This window comes from Phyllobates terribilis, unplaced genomic scaffold (genome assembly GCF_046119375.1).
Source record: "Phyllobates terribilis strain yellow unplaced genomic scaffold, ASM4611937v1 Scaffold_7__3_contigs__length_470593459, whole genome shotgun sequence".
NCBI classification, from domain to species: Eukaryota; Metazoa; Chordata; class Amphibia; order Anura; family Dendrobatidae; genus Phyllobates; species Phyllobates terribilis.
In genome coordinates, this window is record NW_027362767.1 from 397,743,540 (window position 1) to 397,762,208 (window position 18,669).

General features: G+C 46.2%; 1 protein-coding gene across 1 annotated transcript; it reads right to left on the bottom strand.

Moving 5' to 3' along the window:
* Positions 1-2,353: 2,353 nt before the first annotated feature.
* On the bottom strand, positions 2,354-18,631 carry LOC141155537 (cytochrome P450 2A5-like). Its single transcript, XM_073642402.1, has 4 exons — positions 18,595-18,631; positions 8,530-8,717; positions 4,603-4,744; positions 2,354-3,165 (listed from the first exon to the last, which is right to left on the bottom strand). Exons 1-4 carry the CDS (start codon positions 18,629-18,631, stop codon positions 2,984-2,986), a joined length of 549 nt encoding a protein of 182 aa, XP_073498503.1. The 3' UTR covers positions 2,354-2,983.
* Between the last annotated feature and the right edge of the window lie 38 nt (positions 18,632-18,669).

Consider the following 18,669-nt stretch of genomic DNA (forward strand, 5'->3'; position numbering starts at 1 on the left):
ACTACTGAAGACACAGGAGGAAGAAGTACCTCTCATAATACCGGAAAAACCCCTGGAAGATGTAGTTCATACAGTTCTAGGAGACTTCCCCGCGGACTGGCCTCAACTCGATGGAGCAGTTATCATACCAGTGATACACTTCTATCAGCCACCAGAAGAACCTCCACCACAAAAAGAACCTGTGAGCGCTGTGGAAGAACCTGCTCAGGAACAGGAAGAGTCCCCAGTAAGAGGAGGATCACCAGTTGAAGCAGAGCCTGAGGGTCCAATAAACAGTGCACTTGCCAGCCCTATAGAGATGTTGACGCAGTTCTATAACTTACCCGCACGTACACCTGATAGGTTAGCGGATAGTGCATGCACGTCAGAGACAGACACCAGTATCACCCCAGTGCTACGTAGATCCTCACGCAGCACACAAGGCCAAATCCCTACCAGGTATAGGGAATAAAGTACAAAAGCCTAAAGTGTAAAAATGTGTCAAACTTGTACATAGTTACCCAGTTTGGGTATTGCCTATTGTTATTTATTGTGTGCCTTTGATATGTGTTTTATTTATAACATACATTTATTTATTGCCTGCATTTATTCCAAAAACCAGAGACTCGGAGGTCAACAACTGTGAGTGGCCCAGGACTATCCGATGTAGATAGTTACCCAGTTGGTTTTTGTTACATTTTTGAATTTTTCAAAGCTTCAACATATATTATCTATGTGTTATTGTTATTATAATTGTAATTGTTGTTGTTACCTGGTTACAAAAATGCTTCAGTCCAGGAGTACTGAATTGTACTATGGGGGAATGTGGCACCCTGCTACCCACAGGTACCACAGGACCCAAAAGGGTGCATGGACAGACTTCTCCACAAGAGGCCCTCTGTACACACAGACACCTCCACCCTTCCACCTCATACCACCAGAGGGATCCCTGTTAGAGATATATATACATACTGGAGGGTGGAGTTAGGTAGGAGAGTGTGCTGATACTTTAGAGCAGTGAAGAAGCAGCACATGTTAGCTGCTGTGCTGAGGACAAGTTAAGGCCTAAAGCACGTGCTGAAGCCTGAGGGCCTAGAGCATGGCCGGAGGCAAGGAGAGGAGAGAGAAGTGTTGTGGAGCAGAGGAGCATCTTAGGCTCACCCCAGAACACAAGCCGGACACCGGGTCCACGCCTACAGGGTCCTCTACACCCAGTAGGAATAACCGGCATACCAAGGGATTCTAGACCCCTGGTCGACCTGAAGCTGCCACCATCCAAAGAACTAGGAACCACGAAGGCCCCAGCGTCCAGGGATAGTGGTAGCCAGAGGAAAGTTCTTACCACCAAGCAGACAGGTGAGAGAGTGAGAAAGAGTACAGAAGCTAGGCCTAGTTCCAAGCAGGTCAGAAGCTTCAGAGAGAGAGAGGAAGAAACAGACAAGAAGTCCTTATAACCGCTCACTGGGGAGAGTCCAAAAGTGCACCCTTCCTACCAAGTACCCTGGACCGTACCTGCCGTCTACACCAGTAAAGGTACTGAAGCGAATCCCCTGTGTGCGTGTCTGTGATTCTCCCCTGACCCAGCTGGGCCACCCCTCACCTGCATCCCTTCCATCAACCCTGCCCCGGGGGCCCGCTCCGCCTGTGGGGAGCAGAAACATCTCAGCTGCCATCCCATCACCCCCGGAGGTCGGCAGCAGCACTGGTACCCATTACCAGGAACCACAGGTGGCGTCACGAGACAAAACCGTTTATCATCCCTTCAAGCAACAACCCCTTTTAAGAGTGACCCCAGGGTACGGGCCCGGGAGCCCACCGCCGTGACATCCCAAGAAGGTAAAGGCCCGGGTACCGAGTCCCCCATATCCCCCTGGGCGAGTCAAATGCTAAGTGTTTACTTGTAATCACAAGGTGTCCCTTCTCTCAGGGTTAGAGATAGCAAGATGGGAGGGGGGACGTTTCCAGTGTGGAGAGGTAGTAAAGAATTAACAGAATCAGGGAGGGGAGAAAAACAGACTACAGATTTGCAGGAAACACTTGAAGAGGAAATAAGTGCAGCATTGAATCTGTGCTGATATACAGTATGAGCAAATTAGAGCAGCAGTGCACTGGAGAAACAAAGAGCTCACATCCAGCCTAAATTTCTAAGAGTGACAACCCCACAAGAGAAAAATATCAGACACCCCCAGAAATTGCATATCAGGGGTTCAGAAAATAAGTGAAGGAATGAAAATTGCAGTCTGAAACTTTATTAACTAAAAGCAACCACTTACTCATGTAAAATAATTTTTCCAGGTCAAAAGCATCCATAGCTTTTACAGAGTGCCCTGCTTTATGTGCGCACTGAAACAGGGGCTATGCGCTCTTATTGCCTGAGCTATGCGGTGGGGTTGGGGTTTTGCAATCTGTGGTGGTCTTATGACCTCTCACCCCCAACAATCTGCTTACATTTAAAGAAGCAGTAAAATACACTAGGGTTATTATTACTTATTTCAATGTATAGACAAAAGATTTGAAGATCTCAGCACCAGTTCAGATCACTCCAGCATCTTTCCAGTCCAAGTATTCTCAATTTTTCAGTCACTCTAACATATATCGTACCTAAATCTGAGTTCAGTATAGGAGAAATTAAAGCATAGTCTAAGTATATGCACCTCATGTTCAAGTCTCCTTTTTAAATCCAGATCAGTTGGAGTCATTGCCATTTACACTTGTTTAATGCAACCAAAGGGCAAGGAACTGCCATTATGACGGAAGATAACTCAGTCAAAAAATATCAAACATTGCCAATTTCCTTTCTGGTGATGACGTTTTGTCACTAAAGCAATGGCTCCATGTTATATTTCACCCTACGAACATTGGCTATGGTTAAAATTGTCCTTTTTCATAAACCTTAGTCTAATCTACAAGCAAGTAAATGTAAACTAACAAGATTAATATCAGCCTACCTTGTAACTACACAAAGAATCTGATAGCACATTGTGATGCAGAGAGAAACTAATATTTAACGAGGGATAAAAGCCATTTTGAACTGTTTTGGAAGATTTCCCAGCCCAGATACATCTGGTGTGATATCCAAGTCCTCCGGAGTAACTGTTGTCCTCAAGTTAAAGTTTTGCAATATGGTGGTTAAGAAAATGAACAGCTCCATTCGAACAAGACTTTCTCCAAAACAAATTCTTTTACCTGGAGAAGAATGAAAATGTAGTGTCACCAAATGGCATCAATAACAACACAATAATCCAACTCATCATCGATGATAAACCAGGGAAGAGAACATTTCTGCCACAAGGCAAGAAAAGAAAATAGTCAATGGCAGTCATGACATGAGCTTCAAATGTTAAAGCTTTGATATACATTAGATCTAATTTGGCGGAACTCACCAATTTGGGCAGGACAGGGCAACCATATGATGTGTATGGGGGCCTCCTTACTGTCACCAAAATGATGAAGTCTAGGGAAAAATCTGTCAGTTGGAATGTCAACACCCAATCCCTTTGTTTTAAAGGAGATAAACAGCTGCAAAAGGTGTATGGCAGTGTCTTTCTCTACTCTCCATTGAAAATACCTGACTAATGAGCGTATGGGGAAGTCTGCAGAGTTAGGTGTCTTATGCAATAATGTTCTCCAAGCAGCTACCTCTTACGTATATGTCCAGCGCAACTGTCTTTTTAGGAGTACTTGTTCTCTTTTCTCATTTTCCATAGACTTTTATAAGCAGCAACTGTCTGATCACTCAGTGTGCTGATAAGCTGTATTCCCTGATGTCAGATTTTTACCAGTGAATTGAAAGTGATTGATCAGTCCATTAGGAGAAAGAAGAATATTTCTCTAACAAGATATATTAAAAAAAAAACTCTTATTCCCCTTGTGCTAATTATTTCTGGAAAAAGAAAAAAAAAGGACAGTTACAGTATAGCCCACTTACTGAGGTGGAATTCTATTCATCTATGGTCCTAACCAAGGCATGGGTGAAAATATTCTATTTGACCAAGGAGCCTAATCGTCCTTTAGAGGATGCTATATCCAGTTGTACTCTTTAGGATGGTTCTCTATATATCCCATTGATTGGGGTGGAATTTAATCGTCCAACATTCCATATATCCCATCAGTTGGGTTGAAGATTGGTAAATCTAAGGCCCTTATTGAGACATATGGCACCAACCCCAACTGTTTCCTATGGGGTATTAACCACGGTCCATATTCCATTTGTTACACTGTTTGGAGTGGAACTAAATAGTTCTTTGGTCCTAATCGAGACATTGAATTGATGGTACCCCTATAGGACAAGGTGACCAAATGTCCACCACAGGGGGCACCTTACTAAATCGTCCTTTTCAGGACATGGGTGAGGATACAGTAGGTGGGGGTAGAGCTAGTCGTGCAGCGGTATGGTAGAGCGATGGTTACTGCAGGCTGTAGGCTTGTCGGAAGAGGTGAGTCTTCAGGTTCCTTTTGAAGATTTCCATGGTAAGTGAGAGTCTGATGTGTTGGGGTAGAGAGTTCCAGAGTAGGGGTGATGCACGGGAGAAATCTTGTATGCGATTGTGGGAAGAGGAGATAAGACGGGAGGAGAGAGTCTACCCACTGAGCCCAAAATTTACATACTAAAGTTAAACATACCTGCAGACATGGGAATGAAGGCGTCATTCTTTATAAATTGACCATTTTCATCCAGGAAATTCTTGGGGTTGAATTCATTTGGGTATGGAAAGCAGATGGGGTCTTTTAGTACTGAGGTCAACATTGGAAACACATTGGTGTTCTGGAACATAAGGGTTTATAGTTTAGAGGGGATGCATAATTTAGAAAAAATATTTTAAATACCCTATTACGATTTTCAGGTAGAAAGGTTCCTCATTGGGGTCCTCCATTGCCAAAGTTGACAGTGGCTACAAAAAGTATCTCTCTAAGGCTACAGTGGTGGCCAAAGGTATTGGCACCCCTGCAATTCTGTCAGATAATACTCAATTTCTTCCTGAAAATGATTGCAATCACAAATTATTTGATCTTATTATCTTCATTTAATTTGTCTTCAATGAAAAAACACAAAAAGAATTGTCCTAAAGCCAAATTGGATATAATTCCACACCAAACCTAAAAAAGGGGGTGGACAAAAGTATTGGCACCCTTTGAAAAATCATGTGATGCTTCTCTAATTCGTGTAATTAACAGCACCTGTAACTTACCTGTGGCACCTAACAGGTGTTGGCAATAACTAAATCACACTTGCAGCCAGTTAACATGGATTAAAGGTGACTCAACCTCTGTCCTGTGTCCTTGTGTGTACCACATTGAGCATGGAGAAAAGAAAGAAGACCAAAGAACTGTCTGAGGACTTGAGAAACCAAATTGTGAGGAAGCATGAGCAATCTCAAGGCTACAAGTCCATCTCCAAAGACCTGAATGTTCCTGTGTCTTCCGTGCGCAGTGTCATCAAGAAGTTTAAAGCCCATGGCACTGTGGCTAACCTCCCTAGATGTGGACGGAAAAGAAAAATTGAAGAGTGATTTCAACGCAAGATTGTGCGGCAAGATTGTGCGGATGGTGGATAAAGAACCTCGACTAACATCCAAACAAGTTCAAGCTGCCCTGCAGTCCGAGGGTACAACAGTGTCAACCCGTACTATCCGTCGGCGTCTGAATGAAAAGGGACTGTATGGTAGGATACCCAGGAAGACCCCACTTCTTACCCCGAGACATAAAAAAGCCAGGCTGGAGTTTGCCAAAACTTACCTGAGAAAGCCTAAAACATTTTAGAAGAATGTTATCTGGTCATATGAGACAAAAGCAGAGCTTTTTGGGAAAAAGCATCAACATAGAGTGTACAGGAAAAAAAAAAGAGGCATTCAAAGAAAAGAACACGGTCCCTACAGTCAAACATAGCGGAGGTTCCCTCAGGGCCGGCGTCAGCACCCGGCGTACCCGGGCAAGTGCCGGGGCCCTGGAAAATCACATGGGCCCACCGCCCACTCACTGTCGGGGCCCTGGCCGCTTCCTCGGCACCTGTTCAGGGACGCAGGCGCTGCTTGATTGCCGGCACTCCCCCCAGACATGGACGCGCGCTGTCCGGCTGTGTCTGCTAGTAATGACGCGGCAGGGTCGACGGCACTGCACCTTTAATTGTGCTTGTGTGTCGCCCCTGCCGCGTCATTACTAGCAGACACAGCCGCACAGCGCGCGGCCATGTCTGGGGGAGTGCCAGCATTCAAACACCGTCGGAGCGGAGGTCCTGCACAGATGTGTGGGAGCGGCCCGGACCCGACCGCAAGTGGGCCCCTCTGATGTTCCAGGGCCATGAAGTCTGTGACACGCTGGTGGCCCTGCACTGCCCCATACCTGAGGAGCTGCTGGACAGGACACTGGACCGGGGACAGGTGAGTGAGGCTTCCCCAATCCCCATATTAAAAATATTTGTAATGGGTCTGTGTGAGTGCATGTATGTGAATGTCAGTGTGTATGACTGTGTATATATATTTGTCTGTTTTATATGTCTTTAAGAATTTGTGTAAAAATGTGTGTATGTCTGTATGTGTACATGTCTGCGTACCGTGTGTGTGTGCATATGTCTGCGTACCGTGTGTGCATATGTCTGCGTACCGTGTGTGCGTGCATATGTCTGCGTACCGTGTGTGCACGTGTCTGCATATGTGAAGGATGAGGGGGCAGGCTGGGCCCTGTGTACATATATATATTTCTCCGCCGTATCTGTGCATCATGAATCGCGGTATGTGTTAAAAGGGCCCACTGAGACTCTTTCGCCCGGGGCCCAGAAAAACCTGCAGCCGGCCCTGGGCTCCCTGATGTTTTGGGGTTGCTTTGCTGCCTCTGGCACTGGACTGCTTGACCGTGTGCATGGCATTATGAAGTCTAAAGACTACCAACAAATTTTGCAGCATAATGTAGGGCCCAGTGTGAGAAAGCTGGGTCTCCCTCAGAGGTCATGGATCTTCCAGCAGGACAATGATCCAAAGCACACTTCCAAAAGCACTATAAAATGGTTTGAGAAAAAGCACTGGCGACTTCTAAGGTGGCCAGCAATGAGTCCAGACCTTTATCCCATAGAACACCTGTGGAGAGATCTCAAAATGGCAGATTGGAGAAGGCACCCTTCAAATATCAGGGACCTGGAGCAGTTTGCCAAAGAAGAATGGTCTACAATTCCAGCAGAGCATTGTAAGAAACTCATTGATGGTTACCGGAAGCGGTTGTTCGCAGTTATTTTGGCTTAAGGTTGTGCAACCAAGTATTAGGCTGAGGGTGCCAATACTTTTGTCTGGCCCATTTTTGGAGTTTTGTGTGAAATGATCAATGATTTGATTTTTGCTTCATTCTCTTCTGTGTTTATTCCTTGCAAGCAAATTAAATGAAGATAATAAGACCAAAGAATTTGTGATTGCAATCATTTTCAGGAAGAAACTGAGTATTATCTGACAGAATTGCAGGGGTGCCAATACTTTTGGCCACCACTGTAAATGCCCACGATGCAGAAATGATGCATATTTTTTCCACTTCTCACTGGCAGGAAAAACGCATGCGGATTTTACATGTGTTTTTCCCGCCGGGTAGAAGCGTTTGTCAAGCGTTTTTGCATGCATTTCTGCATGCGGGTTATCAAGCGCTTTTCCAAGCGATTTTAGCATCACTTGGAAAAGTGCTTGACAACTTGGTCACACTATATAAATCCATGCAACCGGCATGGATTTATATAGTGTGACCAAGTAATAGTTAAAAAAAAAGAAAAGAATGGTAAAAAATAAAAAATAAAGATTATACTTACCTTCCGATGGCCCCCCGTATTTTCTCCACTCCTTCTAGTCTCTTGTTTGGGTCGTGGTGGTGTGAAAGGACCTGCCATGACTTTATTTAGTCATGTGACAGGTCACGCGACCGCCGACGTCAGCGGTTGCGTGACCTGTCACATGACTAAATGATGTCATGGCAGGTCTTTTCACACCATCGCGCCCCATACAACAGACCGGATGCATCGCTGAGGAGACCGGGGGACATTGGAAGGTAAGTATAATCTTTATTTTTTATTTTAAATTCTTTTTTTAACAATTTCTATGGTACCAGGGTCTGGATGAGAGTCTCCTCTTCTCCAGATCCGGGTACCATCCGCACATAGAATGGCATAATATCCGTGTGTGCAAATGTGCTGACACGGATAATATGTGTTTCAGTGCAAGTCAATGGCGGTAATTACGCTGCGTGTCCGCAAAATTAATGGACATGCTGCGTATTTTTCCGCAATGATAATCCGCAGTGGAAATTCCCGCAGCATGTGCACAGCACATGTGGATTATCATTGGGGACCATGGGGCACATATTACTGAGCATTTTTTAAGCATTTTTGCTGTGGAAATTCCGAGGCAAAAACGCTTGAAAAACACATAGTGGGAACACAGCCTAAAGGATGGCTTAATCATCTCAATGGGAACTGTTGTCCTTCTCTGTAATTTGCATCTGATGATATAGCAGTTTTCTAACATCCTCTAAATGCATTGAGAAGTAGGACATCCCATCATCGCTTTCCTTTAGAATACCCACCTTGGGTATGGAGTACCCTCTGTATGTAATGTCTGCCATTGTTTTACGTGGTACGCCCATTGGGAGCAAATCTACGAAACGTAGAACTTCATGAATAACAGCATCAGTGAATGGCATCTGGTTCCGATCTTGAGTCTTTGGGAATAGATTATGACCAATCACCTTGTCAATCTCCTCTTGAATCTTGGCTATTAGTAATGAGAAATAATTAGATAGAATAACTTAACCTTTTTTTTTTAATTTGAACTTGATAGTTAATATATTAGGAACCAAATCTATAATATAATCGTACAACCGTCCCTCTGTCTGAAGCCTCTATAGACTGCGCAAGCGCAACACGCCTGCGCAGTCTGGCTCCAGGCAGAAGAACGCATGGAGCCGTTACAGGTAAGAGGAGTGTGTATGGCGCCGGAGATCATGGTATGCGTAGGCATTGAATGCATATTGTGATCTCTGGTGCCATACTTACATACTTACCTGACCGGGAGGAGTGTTGCCGTGGCGCCTCTCTTCTCGCCGGAGACCGGGGCAGGAGTGAAGGCGTCGGAATTGGCGCATGCACATAGCGCTATCTGGCGCCATTTTACTGAAGACACATTTGCAGTGTGTCTTCAGCAAAATGGCGCCGGACAGCGCGGTATGGGCATGGCCGTACTCCGGCACCACACTCCTCCCCTGGCCTCCGGCAGAACAGCACACCGCAGCACTGGAGCACAGGGAAGAAATGTGAGTATAAGTGGATTTTTTTTTTGTATATCTGCAGTGTAAAAGGGATGAGGTGGCCACACATGCCAGGATTGGGGGGTGAGGGGGCTACACATACCAGGATTAGGGGATGAGGGGGCCACACATACCAGGATTTGGGGAAGAGGGGGCCACACATACAAGGATTAGGGGATGAGGGGGCCACACACACCAGGATTGGGGGATGAGGGGGCCACACATACCAGGATTGAGGGGTGAGGAGTACCATGCATACCAGGATTGGGGGTGAGGGGACCATGCATACCAGAATTGGGGGGTGAGGGGACATGCATACCAGGATTGGGGTGAGGAGACCATGCATACCAGGATTGGAGGATGAGGGGTACCATGCATACCAGGATTGGGAGGTGAGGGGGGCCATGCATACCAGGATTGGGGATGAGGGGTGCCATGCATATCAGGATGAGGGATTGGGTACCATACATACCAGCATTGGGGGATAAGGGGTGCCATACATACCAGGATTGGGATGAGGGGTGCCATGTATATCAAATTTGGGATGAGGGGGCCATTCATACCAGGATTGGGATGAGGGGTGCCATGTATACCAGATTTGGAATGATGGGTGCCATGCATACCAGGATTGGGGATGAGGGGTGCCATGCATACCAGGATTGGGGGGTGGGGGGACCATGCTTATCAGGATTGGGAGGTGAGGGGGGCCATGCATACCAGGATTGGGGATGAGGGGTGCCATGCCTATCAGGATGAGGGATTGGGTACCATACATGCCAGGACTGGGGGATGAGGGGTGCCATACATACCAGGATTGGGATGAGGGGTGCCATGTATATCAAATTTGGGATGAGGGGTGCCATGTATACCAGATTTAGAATGATGGGTGCCATGCATACCAGGATTGGGGATGAGGGGTGCCATGCATACCAGGATTGGTGGGTGGGGGGACCATGCTTACCAGGATTGGGAGGTGAGGGGGGCCATGCATACCAGGATTGGGGATGAGGGGTGCCATGTATATCAAATTTGGGAAGAGGGGGCCATGCATACCAGGATTGGGATGAGGGGTGCCATGTATACCAGATTTGGAATGAGGGGTGCCATGCATACCAGTACTGGGGGTGAAGAGTTGGCAACAGGGTACCGGATCCCAAACTGGTGGGGGCTACAGCATACCTCAGCCAGAGACCGGAGGCCGTGGGCAGGATCTGCCACGGCCACCCACCACATCCACCCTGAAGGCAAACCACGTGTAGGGTCAGGGAACCCAAGGCTAAGGGTCTCCCAACAGAAGGCCCGAGGGAGCTGGACTTAGGTGGATCCCTGGTGGGGACGGCCAGAAGAAAGGACAAGAAGGAGGGCTCAGGGACACGCTCCGGACTTGCTTGGGGGTTGGCTGAATCCAGGACCTGGTGGACGCAGCACGGCTCGGGTGGTCACTCAAGGCCGGAGTGACCGGAATATCTGCAGTAAGTAAACACCCTGAACTGCACAACCCGACTCTGTCTTTAATTATCATCTACGCTGCACCACCACAACCCCCATCCTCTGCACCTGACCCCCTGAGGCCATACCCCTCCCGTTGGGGGTTATACTATCTAAAGCTGCACCAACACCATCAGCCTCAGCGGACCCTGCTGCAGCGGCGGCCGTAGTGACCGCAATCCAACGGGTGGCGTAGTCGACATAACGAACTTTGTAACATCTGTAGGACTGCCACACACACTGAGTTTGACACCCTGGGCACGGACCGGGTCACAGCCACTCGGAGACTACAACCCCCATCTGATCCGGCTCCGGGTATTCCCCTAAAGAATATGGCCCAGGGGGTGCGTCACATACATTGTGTTTTAGGCACAGGAATGCTAGTCGGCATAGTAGGCCTAACACTGGGAGAGATGATGATGCCATATTATTAATGAAGTGTGCTAGGCTGGTGTTTTTTGTTATGAAGAGTATATTTTTGTTAGCCAGGCGCGCGCCCCATATTTCTATTGCTACCACTATTGGAAACAGTTCCAGGACTGTCTGTTTTTTTGTCAGCACTTGTTCTGCCCAATACGGAGGCCATAAGCTTGTGCACCATTGGTTATTTAGTATCACTGCATATCCGCCTGATTCTGCCGCCCCGGTGAATAATCTTAGTTGAATGTTGGACTGTTCTGCTGACATAAATAACGTGTGACAGTTGAATGATTATAAGAAGGTTTTCCCACCTCTAAGTGTGCCCGTAGCTGCCTGCTGATTCTGATTGCATGACTCGGTTTAGATGCCCCTTTTGTTGCGGGCGATAAATGAAGAGAAAAAAACCTTCCGACTGGCATCACCCGGCTCGCAAACACGAGGAGACCTAGTAATACTTGCATCAGCTGTAGTGTTACTTTCCATACTGCACAAAAAACCTAGATCAGGTGTAATGTTTTGGTATTTTTTCCAATGGGAGGCGGAACAACCTTGCTGTGGTGTCGATTTCGATACCCAAGAACGATTTTTTTTAGTTGTGGGGCCTGTGTTTTTGGTTTGGCATAATGGGACTCCAAACCGACGGGAGATGTTTGTGAATACATCGAGTAAGGGGCAGCAAAAGTGGATGACCAATCGCCACATGGCAGGAAAAAATCAGCTCACCCACCTAGAAGATTAACAGCACGGAGCCAGTAGTGCTACCAGATGAACATGAGGAACCAGGAAGATCCAGCTGAACAAATCTTCTACAATCCACTTTTTATTGGGTCATACAAAAAATATTTTAAAACTCCACCTTGGAGAAGAACAGCAAACGCATTTCAAACTAAAGGTTCTTAATCACTGCATAGCAAAAAAACAGCAAGGAAGTGGTATTTATATGTCATGTCCTGCTATGCACCCGTTCAAGGCTGAGTTAATCAGAAATTTAAACACACATACCATGTTAAGATGGTATAGCATAGAAACAATGCATATAAATGTAAATAATCCAAAAGAAAAAGAAAAGAAGAAAAAAGGAACATATATATAATAATAATCTATAAATGATCACTCATAATGATACATCAAATCATGTCTGATGTTTAAACCCGCTGGTACACGTGTATTTAAAGTATAAATCCACCAACTTTCTCTATTAAGGAGCTTTCTCCTATAATCATCCACCAAATCTCCACCAATTTCCACGGCCCACGGAGGGGCCACCACAGTCAGTGAATTCTTCTTTATTTAGTATAGAGTCTACCAATACTTTGGGCATATTAGCCCAGCTGCGAAGCAAGCCTGTGTATCTAATAATAATTTTTAACTGCATCTAGCCTAGGCAGACTGTGGGGACCCCCAACCAAACCCAGACGCTCTGCATCTAACCCAGCCAATCATTTGATAGTATTGCTAGCAGCAGAGTCGCATGGGCTCTAAACCTTGCACAGCTTGTGCATTTTTTCAGATCGATAAAGATGACCCACCTCGTGTTATCTGTAACATTTGTCACCAAAAGCTAAGTAGAGGCCAAGAAATCCATAGTTTGAGTACTTCATGCATGAACCGTCACATGGATATGAAGCATAAGTTGCAGTGCGAAGCTCATTGTGCTACAATGCGGACTAGTGGGCCGGGACAACCACCATCTGCCCCACCTGTGTCTTTCTGGGGAGACTAAAAGCTTCAGGATTTTGGAAAATTGATGCCACTTAAGTGGTGTCTGTGCCATAATTTTGGGAAAAAATGGAGACTCTTTTTGGAGTCCCCTTGCTGTGCTTTACATGACTTTGCCATCATCAATTCCAGGTGGGTCGGGTCTCCCCCCCTTTTAACCGTAAGAAGCTACATACACTATGGCTTGGGGTAACACAGATGGTTGAGTCTGAAGAGTTGTTTACTCATACTATAGCCTGGGAATCAGAGGTCTGCCCTAAAACTTCAGTGTCTGCTAGTCAGCGGAGTAGCCACCGCCTGTAGATCTAATTCGAATTTTTTTTTTCAAATTCTATTTTTTTTTTATTTTTGTGTTGAAAAAGTACAAGAAAATACAATATACATAGTAAAAGGGGTAGTATAACCATAAATCTATGCATAATAATGACAGTACATTGGGGGGTACAGGGAGGGTTTTCCATCAATATCCAGATCAAGCATGTATTTTTCCATATGAAAGATAGAGAGAGAGGCAGCGGACCACGGCAGACCACCAATCAATAGAGTGCGATTATGATCATTGTTGTGCCGACATCACGGATAACTTTAGTTGGGGGCTAGATGGTAGGCGTCAGAGTTTTGCAAATCAATCCAATCCCTCCAAATCACACAGTATCTATCAACATCAGCCGGTGAGATGGCAATCAGATGCTCCATCCTATTAAGGAGGGAGATCTCCGCAAACCATTCCTCCACAGTGAGTGGGTCTCTGCTTCTCCAGTGTCGTGAAATGACATTCTTAGCCACCTGTTAGGTAGCCTATTGATGACCTTTTATAACTATGTTTACTTATTGGTAACATTGATAAATGGAGAGCTTCTGGCGTATTAGGGATAGTCAAACCAGTAATTTTCTCAAACATGGGAACCACCTTTGCCCAAAATGCATTTATTATAGGGCATGCCCACCATATGTGTGACATTGTCCCTTCCCCCTCCCCACATCTCCAACATCTATCTGAGACCACTGGATACCATCTATGAAAGACTGCTGGTACCCGGTACCATCTAGAGATAATTTTGAAGGAGGTTTCCTGAGCTTTGGACCCTATTGAGTTTTTATGTGTTAGGAAGAAACATTTATCCTATTGTGAGTCAGAGAAGGACTTCCCCAGTTCCCTTTCCCATGCGCCGCAGAATCCTGGCCTATTGTCAGTTACCTGGGCAATGAGGAGATTATACAGTGGGGAGATGGAGTGTGTAGGGGCTGACAATGATAGGCTCAATTTTTCAAAGTTTGTGAGATCTCTATGAAGATGTGTGCGCTTCTTCACAGTTGAATAGAAGTGTTGTAACTGGCTATATTCAAAATTAGCCTTCGGGGAAGTGGCTCTTCCCTGTAGCAAGTCATTGAGGGGGAGCAGCGAAGTATTGGAGATGACATGAGAAAATAATATCGGATGGGATTTATTTGAACCGAGAAATCTATTTGCAGATAGTCCTGGTGGGAAATCTTGATTATCTGAAATTGGGAGCAAGGGGCCCTGGGGGTCGATTGAGGATAAGCTTTTTTTTTGGCATCTCAAAGCCAAAGCATTGGCATAAGTACTATATGACATGAGGCCAAGAGAGGGGACAATTAAATGGGCGCACTATGGGAGAGTGGTAAGAGCTTTAGGACAAATGGATTGAGCTATTTTGACCCACATTTCCCCTCCGAATGTTGGAAGAAGTCCAGGATTGTAGCGTGTACTGCTGCCATGTAATACCTTCTACAATCCGGAAGGCTAAGGCCCCCCTTTTGTTTGTGTCTGATCAGAACGTCCCCCCGAATGCGTGGACGCCCACTTGCCCAGATAAATCTGCAAAAGCTACTGCATAGTCTTTTCCAAAAATTTGAGGGAATTACCACGGGAATGGTTTGGAAGAGTTTAGGTAGGACCTTCATTTTTAGTATATTTATTCTGCCGAACCAGGAAAAAGCCTTCACCGTCCAAGAAGTAAGATCTCTATGGAGTTGTTCAATAAAGGGCCCAAAATTAAGATAAAATAGATGGGAGAGGTCTCAATGAATACGAATTCCTAAGTATTTGATACCCTGTGAGGGCCAGGCAAAGGGAAAGTTGGACTGGATGGAATCATGTATGGATTTGGGGAGGGAGACATCGAGGGCCTCAGACTTCGCTGCATTGATTTTAAAATTTGACCATGTACCAAAGTGATCTATTTCAGCCATAACAGCAGTGATGGATATATGTGGTTGAGTGATATATACTAGGACATCATCAGCAAATGCAGAGCACTTGTACTTGGTGCCTCCCACCTCAATCCCTCTAATATTGGGGTTATCGTGAATTGATGAGAGCAGGTGCTCCATCACTAGGATGTATAAGAGAGGGGACAGAGAACATCCCTGCCTTGTCCCATTGGTGATTATGAAAGGTGAGATGATAATGTTCCATTTATCTTCAGCCTAGCTGACGGATTGCGATACAGGGCCATGATTTTTCTATAAAAGGGTCCCCTACCCCAAGCTTTTTAAGAGAATAATATATGGCGTGTCAGGAGACTCTATGGAATGCTTTCTCAGCATCCAACGAGAGTATCTAATTACAAATTTTTAACTGTATCTAGCCCAAGCAATACTTTGGGCCTAGTAGCAGTGTCTGCTAGTAAGCGGATTAACCCAGCTGTTAAGCAAGCTACACCACCTGTAGTTTGGACACTTAATTTTTTCAAAGGAAATGCTTCAGGCCCCCGGGACACTCAGTGAAGAGCATCGGGGAGGCACCCCTTCAAGGCACAGGGGTTGGGGCTGGCGGTAGGACGCCTTGCGATGGACCGCCAAGCTCGATCCTTATAAAAGCTTTTTAACTGCAGCAGCTTTAGTGGACGCTACTGGAGCTGGAATTACCGCAGCTGCTGGCATGAGACTTGCCCTCCAATAGATCCTTGTAAAAGGATTTAATGTGTACTCATTCAAATTAGAGAGACAATTTAAATTAAAAAGATTAGACCTGCCTCCACCGCAGGGGGGCTCGCTCGACCCACCAGCGGACAGGCACCAGTATTGGGAGAGGGGGGCTGGCCGTCAGGGTCCACCGCAGCTCTGGCACAAACCCGGCGACACGGAGGTCGCACGGGCAGGAACGGACTGGCCGTGTCGGCTTCGCACTTTTTTGTTTTTAGAAGGGCATGACATGCCTATATCTGTGTCTCCCACTACTTTTACTCCTCCACCTCTTTTCTTTTCGCATGACTATATGTACTTGTCAGTTTTCCATGTGTTAGTTGTTTCTTCTGAGCAGTTTGTCAGCTTTTGGACACCTTTGAAGTGTTTTCTATGTGTTTCTATGTGTTTTTGTTTGCCTGCCATTGGTTTTAACGGTGTTCGACGGTGTTCGACGACCAGTTCGACGAACAGTTCGGCGAACATACGGGTGTTCGACGAACTGAGCCGAACTCGAACACTACGGGGGTGGCTCAACACTACTGAAGACACAGGAGGAAGAAGTACCTCTCATAATACCGGAAAAACCCCTGGAAGATGTAGTTCATACAGTTCTAGGAGACTTCCCCGCGGACTGGCCTCAACTCGATGGAGCAGTTATCATACCAGTGATACACTTCTATCAGCCACCAGAAGAACCTCCACCACAAAAAGAACCTGTGAGCGCTGTGGAAGAACCTGCTCAGGAACAGGAAGAGTCCCCAGTAAGAGGAGGATCACCAGTTGAAGCAGAGCCTGAGGGTCCAATAAACAGTGCACTTGCCAGCCCTATAGAGATGTTGACGCAGTTCTATAACTTACCCGCACGTACACCTGATAGGTTAGCGGATAGTGCATGCACGTCAGAGACAGACACCAGTATCACCCCAGTGCTACGTAGATCCTCACGCAGCACACAAGGCCAAATCCCTACCAGGTATAGGGAATAAAGTACAAAAGCCTAAAGTGTAAAAATGTGTCAAACTTGTACATAGTTACCCAGTTTGGGTATTGCCTATTGTTATTTATTGTGTGCCTTTGATATGTGTTTTATTTATAACATACATTTATTTATTGCCTGCATTTATTCCAAAAACCAGAGACTCGGAGGTCAACAACTGTGAGTGGCCCAGGACTATCCGATGTAGATAGTTACCCAGTTGGTTTTTGTTACATTTTTGAATTTTTCAAAGCTTCAACATATATTATCTATGTGTTATTGTTATTATAATTGTAATTGTTGTTGTTACCTGGTTACAAAAATGCTTCAGTCCAGGAGTACTGAATTGTACTATGGGGGAATGTGGCACCCTGCTACCCACAGGTACCACAGGACCCAAAAGGGTGCATGGACAGACTTCTCCACAAGAGGCCCTCTGTACACACAGACACCTCTACCCTTCCACCTCATACCACCAGAGGGATCCCTGTTAGAGATATATATACATACTGGAGGGTGGAGTTAGGTAGGAGAGTGTGCTGATACTTTAGAGCAGTGAAGAAGCAGCACATGTTAGCTGCTGTGCTGAGGACAAGTTAAGGCCTAAAGCACGTGCTGAAGCCTGAGGGCCTAGAGCATGGCCGGAGGCAAGGAGAGGAGAGAGAAGTGTTGTGGAGCAGAGGAGCATCTTAGGCTCACCCCAGAACACAAGCCGGACACCGGGTCCACGCCTACAGGGTCCTCTACACCCAGTAGGAATAACCGGCATACCAAGGGATTCTAGACCCCTGGTCGACCTGAAGCTGCCACCATCCAAAGAACTAGGAACCACGAAGGCCCCAGCGTCCAGGGATAGTGGTAGCCAGAGGAAAGTTCTTACCACCAAGCAGACAGGTGAGAGAGTGAGAAAGAGTACAGAAGCTAGGCCTAGTTCCAAGCAGGTCAGAAGCTTCAGAGAGAGAGAGGAAGAAACAGACAAGAAGTCCTTATAACCGCTCACTGGGGAGAGTCCAAAAGTGCACCCTTCCTACCAAGTACCCTGGACCGTACCTGCCGTCTACACCAGTAAAGGTACTGAAGCGAATCCCCTGTGTGCGTGTCTGTGATTCTCCCCTGACCCAGCTGGGCCACCCCTCACCTGCATCCCTTCCATCAACCCTGCCCCGGGGGCCCGCTCCGCCTGTGGGGAGCAGAAACATCTCAGCTGCCATCCCATCACCCCCGGAGGTCGGCAGCAGCACTGGTACCCATTACCAGGAACCACAGGTGGCGTCACGAGACAAAACCGTTTATCATCCCTTCAAGCAACAACCCCTTTTAAGAGTGACCCCAGGGTACGGGCCCGGGAGCCCACCGCCGTGACATCCCAAGAAGGTAAAGGCCCGGGTACCGAGTCCCCCATATCCCCCTGGGCGAGTCAAATGCTAAGTGTTTACTTGTAATCACAAGGTGTCCCTTCTCTCAGGGTTAGAGATAGCAAGATGGGAGGGGGGACGTTTCCAGTGTGGAGAGGTAGTAAAGAATTAACAGAATCAGGGAGGGGAGAAAAACAGACTACAGATTTGCAGGAAACACTTGAAGAGGAAATAAGTGCAGCATTGAATCTGTGCTGATATACAGTATGAGCAAATTAGAGCAGCAGTGCACTGGAGAAACAAAGAGCTCACATCCAGCCTAAATTTCTAAGAGTGACAACCCCACAAGAGAAAAATATCAGACACCCCCAGAAATTGCATATCAGGGGTTCAGAAAATAAGTGAAGGAATGAAAATTGCAGTCTGAAACTTTATTAACTAAAAGCAACCACTTACTCATGTAAAATAATTTTTCCAGGTCAAAAGCATCCATAGCTTTTACAGAGTGCCCTGCTTTATGTGCGCACTGAA

Excerpts from the sequence above, each read along its gene's own strand:
- LOC141155537 (XM_073642402.1), bottom strand. The coding sequence starts at position 18,631 with ATGGATGCTTTTGACCTGGAAAAATTATTTTACATGA. Across the intron at positions 8,718-18,594 it reads GGAAAAATTATTTTACATGA|CCAAGATTCAAGAGGAGATT; the intron begins GTAAGTGGTTGC and ends CATTACTAATAG. Across the intron at positions 3,166-4,602 it reads CTTCATTCCCATGTCTGCAG|GTAAAAGAATTTGTTTTGGA; the intron begins GTATGTTTAACT and ends ATTCTTCTCCAG.